Source organism: Symsagittifera roscoffensis, chromosome 10 (assembly GCF_963678635.1).
Source record: "Symsagittifera roscoffensis chromosome 10, txSymRosc1.1, whole genome shotgun sequence".
Classification (NCBI taxonomy): domain Eukaryota; kingdom Metazoa; phylum Xenacoelomorpha; order Acoela; family Convolutidae; genus Symsagittifera; species Symsagittifera roscoffensis.
The window spans coordinates 19,779,066-19,791,856 of record NC_087071.1 but is presented as its reverse complement, the minus strand read 5'-3'; the positions used below and the strand labels follow the sequence as shown (position 1 = coordinate 19,791,856).

At 35.9% G+C, this 12,791-nt stretch overlaps 1 protein-coding gene across 1 annotated transcript; it reads right to left on the bottom strand.

The window, feature by feature from the left end:
- Positions 1-5,604: 5,604 nt before the first annotated feature.
- LOC134855405 (uncharacterized) lies at positions 5,605-8,142 on the bottom strand. Its single transcript, XM_063871916.1, has 2 exons — positions 7,215-8,142; positions 5,605-6,705 (listed from the first exon to the last, which is right to left on the bottom strand). Exons 1-2 carry the CDS (start codon positions 7,816-7,818, stop codon positions 5,825-5,827), a joined length of 1,485 nt encoding a protein of 494 aa, XP_063727986.1. The 5' UTR covers positions 7,819-8,142; the 3' UTR covers positions 5,605-5,824.
- Positions 8,143-12,791: the final 4,649 nt, after the last annotated feature.

The following is a 12,791-nucleotide window of genomic DNA, read 5'->3' as shown; positions in this document are numbered from 1 at the left end:
CTAATAGCTGGAGTTAGGCGCTACGACAAATTGAGTTCGTGATTAATTTCATATAGTCGTTTTAGGCCCAATTCGTTTAATTTCCAGTTGAACGCTTCAAGTTCAATTTTGGAGAACTCTAATCATTTTTGCTTAATGATTTGGGTCCTGCCGGTCGGATTAGTTTTCAAAGTAATATCAAAGTCTAGACTATCGGCAAGGTTTTTCTGATCAAATCTAAACCGCATTTGGCAGCTTGAATCTCATTTCCTTTGGCTTCGCAACATTTTTTGCAATTAAAATTTTGATGTTTACCGACGCTGTTGTTCCGAATACCTTTCAAGTAAGTTTCACTTTGATTCTAACAGTTGGTATTAAAAAAGGGTTAAATTGTGGTGGGGTTATCTAATTATGGGGTTATATGAGAGGGGTTAAAAAAAGGAGTTAAAAACAACGAGTGACGAGTTTGGGAACCCTAAATGACGTTTTAACAGGCGTGCCCAGGAAAATCATTTTGGTCGACACATCGCTGGAGCCGGGTCTTTGGAGAAAAAAATGGCAGTTCTTCCCAATTATTACGAGGCCAAATTGTGCCCTGGATAGGCACACAATTTTTTGAATGTATGTTCCTGGATTCCAGAGACAAGTCTACATTTATGATTCAAAATAAAATTGGATTCCACTTACCAAATGTCCGTGGAATCCACGTACAAATAACTGTAACGTAATTTTTTCGGCACATTTGTTGTTGCGGAATCCTCAACGAGCAATTATAGGTAGTTGTTTGGAGCTCAGCAAATGTAAACGGGTTCTGCAAATGTAAAAATATTCAGTAAGTTTATGCGGACTCTACTTACGGTTTGCGGATTCCGCTTACATTTTGTGGATTCCGCTTACAATACCACGACAGCTTAAGTTTACTAAACACATATACTAATAAATAAAATAAGAATCAATGTAGCGGATTCCGCGACAAATCTTGTTTTTGCTTGTTGCGGAATCCGCTTACGATTCACAAATTGCAAAGTTTGGCCTCGAAATTAAAATATTTTGGGTCAATGAAACCAATTTTCCAAAACTGGCTCCCTTAAAAAACTATAGATAACCTACTTTGACAATACAATTGGCAATCAGAGCGGGTAATGCTGCTGTGATGTGAGATCTTAGTGAGAGTTAAAATCTGACTGATTACTAACAAACATGTGCGAGTCCTGGAATTCTCTGGAAGGGGTTAAAGTTTCAAAAATTTTTAAAATAGGTCGCCTAAAAAATTATCTCTCTAAAAATTACTGAAAGAAAGACCCCCTTCCCTTTAACTTAAATCCGGGTTTAGCAGTTTACTCGCGTAGAGTAGGCGCTGGTGCTAAACTCACCATTGAAAATGTTTATTCATAGCTTCCAAAAGATGCACCATAATATAGTACTATGATTTAGTTCGAAAATATGCGCCTGGAAAAGGAGCAAAAAAATAGAAAATCTTCCGGTTTTCTTTTTTTGATGATCGAGTGGAGATGTTGAAAAGACTGTTAAAATTTGAGATAGAAAACCAGACAGTTAGTCGTGGATAGTACCCTAGAAGTATCAGAACATTACCCCGTAGACAAGATAATATATCAAACATGTGCAGTATCTTGTAAATGAAACTGTTATCATGAAATAAATCATTAATAATGTTTCTAAACTAAAAATTGAATACAATCACAATAACATTATGTTCATGATTTCAAATTTATCAATTATTCGAACATTGTAGAGAGCGTTGAATTTATACTACAATTTGATTATCAGAATTTTAATAAACGTTCTGATAGGTAAAAAATGAATTTGATCAGCAGAAAGCTTTTAATTATTGATTTCAATCTTCGTACACATTTGTCAGCTGATAAATCAAAAACATCAATCAAATCACTATTTTTTCACAAGCGGAGAAACCAAATGTAAACTGATTTAACAGTTCATTTCACTATGAAGTGCTGCGCAAGAGGTGAAATTAAACAGTTTGAAACAGACAGTTGGTAATATATAGCTTCAGGTTAAGATACAGATAAAAAAAGATATTGAATCAGATAGTTTTAGGACAGAATAAGGTCATACTGATTTAGCACTCAGCTAAAGAGGGTTGTATTTACGAGTTTGACTCCATTTCTATCCTCATCCGAAGTCATTACGTAGAATGTTTGATTATCTGACGAATCCTCACACACTATTGTGTCCACTAGTCTTCTTCTCAAATAGATCTCTAACCATTTAACTCTCTCCCTGTATCCGTCTGCAGTTCTCTTTTGGAACCATCCGCTGGCCTGTTCGCACCCTTCCATCTCAGTCATCACTACAAGGTACTCTCTCAACTCGTGATTGATACAAAAAGAGGTAATCACTTTTCCTTCTGACCTCTGCTTTTTAATTTCAATATCTAGATCCGACCTGTTGCTCTTTGTGAATATCACTTGTTCATGATTTTCAAATTGGCTCACACCGGCAGTCATTACGAAAAAGTATTTTTTATTGAAGCAGGTAACACTTGTCACTGACAGACCAAGCAAAAATAGATCTTCGGGGTCTTCGTTTTGTATAATGGACTGTGCTTTGCCAAAATCGTCTATCATAAATACATAAAATTTTCCCGTTTTTTGGTCAGCTGCGAGTGAGAAAATATTCATGCCCGCCCTGGTGTGACTTTTAACTTATTCTTTCACTTCTTTGAACGAGGAGCTGACCCAAAACTGCTTCTTCCTTGTGTTGCACTTTTTGTGATTATCAAATATAGCGTCTATGTAGTTGTCATGTACACTTTGTGATATCAAAGTCTGTTGATTATTGTAAGTAAAAAATCTGATGAAGTCTACGTAAGTAGTTTTAGTGTATTTTACAAGTGTTCTGAAATCAAATAAGGTTCCTCTGCTGAACAATGGCTCAGTGGAGGGTCGACCATGTTCAAGTTTGCTCTCATTGCATGTCATGTAGTGTGTCAGTTCACCTACTCCATCTATACTCAATTTAATTGATTAGCCTTAGAACTGCATGTTTTTTCATATAAGTTTAATGCAGCTGACGGCTTCATAATGAGTAAGTGACCAGCATAAATTTGACCTTGACCAAAAAAGAACATGTTTTGCGGCTGTCTTTTAGCACACGCAAACAAGGGACTCGCAACGACGTTAACTATTTTGACAGAATACCAAAACTGAATGTTTTAATTATTCCTAGGCAAAAATAGGTCAAACACATTTGTAGTCATACGGATGAAAAACTGTTTAATGACAAAAGACTTCTTTAGAGGTTGCTCAATCTAGAAACTTCATCCGAACAAGTTTTTTTTCGAAATTTGTTACAGGAACAGGTGCACTGATTTTGAATTGAAATTGAGAATAATTTTTGTTTCCTAACGTAAGATTGCTTTCATTCGTTATAGTTGAAATTAGGTATTCGCTTTAACAATAAGCTGTGTTTGATTTCACAATTGGACGGCAGCATTTAAGTTTCAACTGTCGAGATTAATTTACCAGTATGATCATAACGGCATTTATTGTCCTTATCTATCCAGCAGCTGCTTCTTCGGAATGATTCCAAGAGTTTCCCGAAAAAGAGGGTTCCTGAATTTCCTTCGGATGATCCCGCATTTGATCCAAGTGCGTTGGAAGTATGAGGCTACCTCATCAAGTTGGTCATTGATGTTGTCGTCGAGATCAAACTTGGCAGATATCTTTTCGATCTTCTCAATAACCAAGTCCAAAGCAGCAGTGACCATTTCAATTGGTACAAACCTAATAGCTGGAGTTGGGCGCTACGACAAATTGAGTTCGTGATTAGTTTCATAAAGTCGTTTTAGTTTCAATTCGTTTAATTTCCAGTTGAACGCTTCAAGTTCAATTTTGGAGAACTCTAATCATTTTTGCTTAATGGTTTGGGTCCTGCCGGTCGGATTAGTTTTCAAAGTAATATCAAAGTCTAGACTATCGGCAAGGTTTTTCTGATCAAATCTAAACCGCATTTGGCAGCTTGAATCTCATTTCCTTTGGCTTCGCAAAATTTTTTGCAATTAAAGTTTTGATGTTTACCGATGCTGTTGTTCCGAATACCTTTCAAGTAAGTTTCACTTTGATTCTAACAGTTGGTATTAAAAAAGGGTTAAATTGTGGTGGGGTTATCTAATTATGGGGTTATATGAGAGGGGTTAAAAAAGGAGTTAAAAACGAGGAGTGACGAGTTTGGGAACCCTAAATGACGTTTTAACAGGCGTGCCCAGGAAAATCATTTTGGTCGACACATCGCTGGAGCCGGGGTCTTTGGAGAAAAAAATGGCATTTCTTCCCAATTATTACGCGGCCAAACTGTGCCCTGGATAGGCACACAATTTTTTGAATGTATGTTCCTTGATTCCAGAGACAAGTCTATCATTATGATTCAAAATAAATTTGGATTCCACTTAGCAAATGTCCGCGGAATCCACGTACAAATAACTGTAACGTAATTTTTTTGGCACATTTGTTGTTGCGGAATCCTCAACGAGCAATTATAGGTAGTTGTTTGGAGCTCATCAAATGTAAGCGGGTTCTGCAAATGTGAAAATATTCAGCAAGTTTATGCGGACTCTACTTACGATTTGCGGATTCCGCTTACAATTTGTGGATTCCGTTTACAATACCACGACAGCTTAAGTTTACTAAACACATATACTAGTAAATAAAATAAGAATCAATGTTGCGGATTCCGCGACAAATCTTGTTTTTGCTTGTTGCGGAATCCGCTTACGATTCACAAATTGCAAAGTTTGGCCTCGAAATGACAATATTTTGGGTCATTGAAACCAATTTTCCAAAACTGGCTCCCTTAAAAAACTATAGATAACCTACTTTGACAATACAATTGGCAATCAGAGCGGGTAATGCTGCTGTGATGTGAGATCTTAGTGAGAGTTAAAATCTGACTGATTACTGACAAACATGTGCGAGTCCTGGACTTCTCTCGAAGGGGTTAAAGTTTCAAAAAGTTTTAAAATAGGTCGCCTAAAAAATTAGCTCTCTAAAAATTACTGAAAGAAATACCCCCCCTTGCCTTTAACTTAAATCCGGGTTTAGCAGTTTACTCGCGTAGAGTAGGCGCTGATGCTAAACTCATCATTGAAAATGTTTGCTCATAGCTTCCAAAAGATGCACCATAATATAGTACTATGATTTAGTTCGAAAATATGCGCCTGGAAAAGGAGCAAAAAAATAGAAAATCTTCCGGTTTTTTTTGATGATCGAGTGGAGATATTGAAAAGACTGTTAAAATTTGAGATAGAAAACCAGACGGTTAGTCGTGGATAGTACCCTAGAGGTATCAGAATATTACCCCGTAGACGAGATTATATATCAATCATGTGCAGTATCTTGTAAACGAAACTGTTATTATGAAATAAATCATCAAAAATGTTTCTAAACTAAAAATTGAATACAATCACAATAACATTATGTTCATGATTTCAAATTTATCAATTATTCGAACATTGTAGAGAGCGTTGAATTTATACTACAATTTGATTATCAGAATTTTAATAAACGTTCTGATAGGTAAAAAATGAATTTGATCAGCAGAAAGCTTTTAATTATTGATTTCAATCTTCGTACACATTTGTCAGCTGATAAATCAAAAACATCAATCAAATCACTATTTTTTCACAAGCGGAGAAACCAAATGTAAACTGATTTAACAGTTCATTTCACTATGAAGTGCTGCGCAAGAGGTGAAATTAAACAGTTTGAAACAGACAGTTGGTAATATATAGCTTCAGGTTAAGATACAGATAAAAAAGATATTGAATCAGATAGTTTTAGGACAGAATAAGGTCATACTGATTTAGCACTCAGCTAAAGAGGGTTGTATTTATGAGTTTGACTCCATTTCTATCCTCATCCGAAGTCATTACGTAGAATGTTTGATTATCTGACGAATCCCCACACACTATTGTGTCCACTAGTCTTCTTCTCAAATAGATCTCTAACCATTTAACTCTCTCCCTGTATCCGTCTGCAGTTCTCTTTTGGAACCATCCGCTGGCCTGTTCGCACCCTTCCATCTCAGTCATCACTACAAGGTACTCTCTCAACTCGTGATTGATACAAAAAGAGGTAATCACTTTTCCTTCTGACCTCTGCTTTTTAATTTCAATATCTAGATCCGACCTGTTGCTCTTTGTGAATATCACTTGTTCATGATTTTCAAATTGGCTCACACCGGCAGTCATTACGAAAAAGTATTTTTTATTGAAGCAGGTAACACTTGTCACTGACAGACCAAGCAAAAATAGATCTTCGGGGTCTTCGTTTTGTATAATGGACTGTGCTTTGCCAAAATCGTCTATCATAAATACATAAAACTTTCCCGTGTTTTGGTCAGCTGCGAGTGAGAAAATATTCATGCCTGCCTTGGTGTGACTTTTAACTTGTTCTTTCACTTCTTTGAATGAGGAGCTGACCCAAAACTGCTTCTTCCTTGTGTTGAACTTTTTGTGATTATCAAATATAGCGTCTATGTAGTTGTCATGTACACTTTGTGATATCAAAGTCTGTTGATTATTGTACGTATAAAATCTGATGAAGTCTGCGTAATTAGTTTTAGTGTATTTTACAAGTGTTCTGAAATCAAATAAGGTTCCTCTGCTGAACAGTGGCTCAGTGGAGGGTCGACCATGTTCAAGTTTGCTCTCACTGCCTGTCATGTAGTGTGTCAGTTCACCTCCTCCATCTAAACTCAATTAATTTGATTAGCCTTAGAAGTGCATGTTTTTTCATACAAATTTAATGCAGCTGACGGCTTCATAATGAGTAAGTGACCAGCATGGTTTTGACCTTGACCAAAAAAGAACATGTTTTGCGGGTCTTTTAGCACAGGCAAACAAGGGACTCGCAACGACGTTAACTATTTTGACAGAATGCCAAAACTGAATGTTTTAATTATTCCTGGGCAAAAATAGGTCAAACACATTGGTAGTCATACGGATGAAAAACTGTTTAATGACAAAAGACCTCTTTAGAGGTTGTTCAGTCTAGACATCCGAACAAGTTTGTTTCGAAATTTGTTAGAGGAACAGGTGCACTGAATTTGAATTGAAATTGAGAATAACTTTTGTTTCCTAACGTAAGATCGCTTTCAATCGTTATAGTTAAAATTAGGTATTCGCTTTAACAATAAGCTGTGTTTGATTTCACAATTGGACGGCAGCATTTAAGTTCCAACTGTCGAGAGTAATTTACCAGTATGATCATAAGCAGCCTGGTTAGCCGCCGTCGCGGAGAGGCAGTGAAATCCTGAGATATTTTTTTGAATGCAGTAATCTGCCCATACTCCTCCAAAACATGAGTCTGTACAGATAGTTGGGGGTTCCATGCCACTTGGGATCCAATCGAAGATCTCTTCTATTCTAATTGTACCATCTGCCAGACACCAGTTTCCAGTTGGCAACTCCCCATGGCCAGTGTAATAAAGCATTGGCTTGTAGTTCTTGTCTTTGCAAAACTTGAAAAAATCTTGAATGTTCGACTTCACATCTGCTTTTTTCATTTTCAAATTCTGAATTCTGTTGTGCAGTTGATGGCCAAGAGCCCTCTCCATGTTCACAAAATCCACACTTTGACCTTTCAGAAATAAGTCCCGCCTTTCTCCCCTCGTCTCACGTTCCCCCATTTCGGACAGCTGGATATAATTAGGGGGCTCACTTGCGCCTGATATTAGAAGCCACTTCCTCTCGTTATCTGTTGGATCCCACTTGTCGATATCACGTATTCTTCCAGCATTCTGTGCGATTGCGGAGCCAGCATACTTGACAATACTCATGAGGAGTTTTGTGTTGTCGCTCATGAGGAGAATTGTTAACAGAGATATGTATTTCGAATTCGTTTCAGATAGCTGTTCAGTATGCAACTTGGATCTTTAGAATAACTTTGTTTTCAATTATCAAATTTGTTTCTATAAGCTGCAGCAACTCTTGGAGAGAATAAATAGAAGTCGTTATTTTGATTTATTTTCAGCATAAAAGCAACAGTTTAGAAAATACAATAAAACACTTTGTGCAAAGATGTCATATATTAACTCCAAATCTGACCATACCATTCTTACGCCACAGCAAGAACTTCACAATTGTACGTTTTTGTTTTTTTTGTTTTTGTTTCTGTATGTTTTAAACTTCTGGTTAAATTTTAGTTAATGCTTATTATCTTCAATCAACAACAAATAATCGTGCACTGATACGGTTAACTTTTATAACCAAATCAGAAAGTCAGAAGAACAAAATCAGAAAAAGCGCGACCATGCGAACAAAGTCTAAAGCCTTCTCAATAGCAAGATTAAAACAAAAAAATCGTTGTTTATAAATAACACCAAACCAAGTGTCCAGAACCTAACCCGTGTTTGAGGTTAAATTAGTTTGCAGACATGGCCACTGAAAAATGTTTTGGCTGAAATACGTTGTACATGTTAAACAGCATGTCTTTTTGAACCATGGCCATTCATCAGGCAACTATGATCCAGCTATGAATGCCTAAAACGTGCAGAATTTACAGTTTATTTCAATCAGATATGCGGCATACCTACTGCATTCTTGTCGCAGGTATGAACAGAAAGTGGTCACTGTTCAATCAGAACTGATCAGAAATGATGTTAGCAATCATTTCAGCCCATTTTGTGGGACTTCGTCAACGAATTGTCAACTGACAGAAACATCATCCGAACAGAAATCTGCGAGAACGAAAACCCTTCCCGCACTGACAAAAATGGTTTCGGATCGATTTAAATTGATTTTAAATCGATCCAAATCGATTAACAATGTACATTTTAAGAACAAGAATGGATTTTAAATTGATTTAAATCGATATTTTTGAAAATTTTAAATCGATTCAAGTGTAAAAAAAATCGATTTAAATCGATTTAGATGGATTTTCCGACTCACTAAAATCCATCCGAATCTCACTTAAATCCATTTCAAATCGATTTAAATCGATCTTTTTTCAAAACTTTGAATCGATTTGAGTGTCTAAAAAATTGATTTAAATCGATTTCGATTGATTTTCAGACTAACAAAATTCAATTTTTTTTGCTAACACGGCGAAAAGAACACACCCTTTAAAAAATGGTATGAATTTTTTTTCTCGATTTTTTAAAAACACACACGTGCCAGATGTTATAAAATTAAATAAAACGATCCAATTAAATCAGATTTTAAGCTCGAAAATAGGCAATGAAATTATAGAAAACTATTGTAAATCAAATTTTGCAAAATCCTATATAACAAACAAGAAAAGGGTCAGAAAGAATTAAAATTTGATCTCATTAATATGCAATTAAATCGAAGAAATTTCTGAAGATAAATCAGATTTTGGGCAAAACATATTAAAACGAATCAAGAAAAGTATCAAAATAGATCAGTTTTTGAGCACAGAATACACAAGAAAATCATAGAATTTTATCGATATTTTGGTATTTTTATTTGGTCTTTTTTATGCTACAATACGATATGGATGTAAAATGAAAAGTGATAAACAAAGAATAAATGCAATAAAAATTCAAAACTGATAAATCTCGAATGAAAAAAATCGATTCAAATCGATTTAAATCCGTTTTAATCTCCTTAAAAATAACCGCATTAATCTGCCGTTACGTGTGCTATATGAACACAATATATCGCGCGTTATGTGTCTCAAATTGGTCAAATCAACAACTTTCAAACCCCCATATTTTTACAAACTATTTTTACAGGTAAAAGTATTTTTAAATTTGAGCTCAGGACAACAACACGGCTCAGATGGTATTGAGAATCTGTCAACTGGGTAACTAGGAAGTCGAAAATTGATTGAGTAAACAAACCACCCCAGGCATAAATCTTCTGCACATTCTTCGAGTTTCTGAGCAATAACTTTAAAAAAATTGGAAATTAATAGGCTATCTGAAATTTTTCTGTTTGACGCTCAAAAACTACTGAATGAGTTTTGGGAGTGCCAAAAAGCTACAAAACTTTTTATTGATAATTAGAAAAATGAACTGGAAAATCGACTTCTATAAAAACTGAAACGGTTTGGAGAAGTCACTAAGCTGTACCATTATCATACCAACGATGTCAAGTGGGGCAATGGCAAACACTTGACTCAGGAGGGAGTTGAAACAAAAATGCTGGTGCAAATTTCTTTTGTGTCCAGGTTATTGAATGGGTAGGAAGCCAAATATAACGCGAGTTATCTGGAGCTGCCGTGTGAGCCAGCGAGTCTTTTTGAAGTCATTTACTCAGGTTTGACAATTTTACAGAAAACAAAACGGCGTTGACGCCTTCCCGCACCGAAGTTTATTGGGTAATCATCGATTATAATGGATTTTCATTGACTAAAATGATGTCTATATAATCGATTATCATGGCAAATTTATTTAGACCACGTAATCGATTTTTAATCCATTATAATCGATTATAATCCATTTTTGTTTTTCAATACAATGGATTAATTTTTGTACACAACTTTGTAAATAATGACTCTAACTTTTGCAACTTTCTGCAAAACTCGAACGAAAACTATATGTCAATATGTAGTAGTTTTCCAAAAAGTGCCCCTCCTCCCTAACGTTCCACCCCAGCGTACCTCCCAACGTACTCCCCTCCCCCCAACGTATCCCCCCCAACCCACGACGTAGCCCCTCACATACCCCCGTCCCCCCAACGTCCCCCCAACCACGACGTACACCCCCCACCCCCGTCTCTAGTTAGGAGACATCTAGCTGTAGTACTGTAGTACGGGTAAGCGCGGGGAGCTGATGTGGAATCTATATAGGTGACTATTTGTATTTTTTCATAAACTCGATTGAAAAGAGAAAATTGAAATTAAGCGAGAGAACAAAATAACTAATTTAAGTTTAACAAATTGATGAAAAAATGAAAACAACACACAAAAAGATATAAATAAAAAGATTATAATTCATTTTAATCTATTAATATGGATTATTTTTTTAAATAAAATTGTTAGAAAAAAATCGATTTTAACTGATTATAATCGATTGTATGGGGATTTTTTTGCTTAAAAAGTTTTATCTTTATAATAATTTCATTCGATTATAAACGATTACTTTTATTAATTTAGAGAGATTGACAATGCAAATCTAATATAATCCATGAAACTTCAGTGCGGGTTCAAACTACCAAAGTAGAAAGAACTTTTCATTAAGAATTTCGTGGTTGACAAACAATTTGCGACAATTCAAGTGATGCATGTAGCATAGTGTTTCCATCGATGGTAAAATGTTAGAGCTACACAGTCTGAGGCAACCCTTTAGACTGATAATTTCAAACCTAATTTTGTTATCTAGAGCTGCCGTGTAGGCCAGCGAGTCTTTTTTAAGTCATTTACTCAGCTTTGACAATCTCACAGAAAACAAAACGGTGTTGACGCACTCCCGCACCAAAGTTTCATGGGTAATACTCGATTATAATGGATTTTCATTGACTAAGTTATTGTCTATAGACTCGATTATCATGGCATTTTTATTTATACCACGTAACCGATTTTTCATCCATTAAAACTGATTATAATCCATTTTTGTTTTCATATAGTGGCTTAATTTTTGTATATAAAATCCATGAAAATTGATTAAACTTTGTAAAAAATGACTCTAACTGTTACAAACTTCTGCAAAACTCGAACAACGAACACTATATGCCAATATGTAGTAGTTTTCCGAAAAGGGCCCCCCCTAACGTCCCCCCCCCCCCCCCCAGCGTACCTCCCAACGTCCTCCCCTCCCCCAACGTCCCCCACCAATTCACGACATACCCCCTCACATACCCCCTCACATACCCCGTCCCCCCACGTACCCCCAACCACGACGTACCCCCCAACCCCCGTCTCTAGTTAGGAGACATCTAGATGTAGTACTGTAGTACGGGTAAGCGTGGGGGGGGGGAGCTGGTGTGGAATCTTTATAGGTAACTATTTGTAATTTTTCATAAACTCGATTGAAAAGAGAAAAATGAAATTAAGTGAGAGAACAAAATAACTAGTTTAAATTTAACAAAATGATGAAAAAATGAAAAAGAAAACACACAAATATATTTAAATGAATAGATTATAATCCATTATAATCGATTAAAATGGATTATTATTCTCTAATAAAATTTCTTGAAAATAATCGATTATGATCGATTATAATCGATTGTAAGGAGATTTCATTGCTTAAAAAAATTTTATCAATATAATCCAATTTCAATCGATTATAATCAAACACTTTTGTTATTTTAGAGAGACTGGCAATGAAAACCCAATATAATCCATGGAACTTCAGTGCGGGTTCAAACTACCAAACTAGAAAGAAGCTGTCATTAAGAGTTTCGTGGTTGCGAAAAACAATTTGCGACAATTCAACTGATGCATGTAGCATAGTGTCTCTATGGATGGTAAAATATTAGAGCTACGCAGCCTGAGGCAACCCTTCCGACTGAAAGTTTCAAGCCTAATTTTATGGAACAAAAAATATATCGATACTAATTAAAATCAAGATACGTCTTTCTCTAGATACTTTTTCTTAATTCATTTTTGTTAGTGCTGGCTCTTAGTTCTTGATCATGGTTTGAAATACTTCAATCACTACGACGAAGCGCAGGGAAGCGTTCAGGATAAGTTAGGCCCTTGGGAAAATTTTGAGATTACTCTGCGGTTGTAAACTGCCTAGAATCAATTCAATTATATAGCATTCTTACATTACTGGAGGCAATAATACTTCGTGAGCGCAACACATGAATCTTCCGGGCCAGCCGAAGATCTCGCCAAATTTATCAGGCGTCTTGCATGAGTAATCAGCTG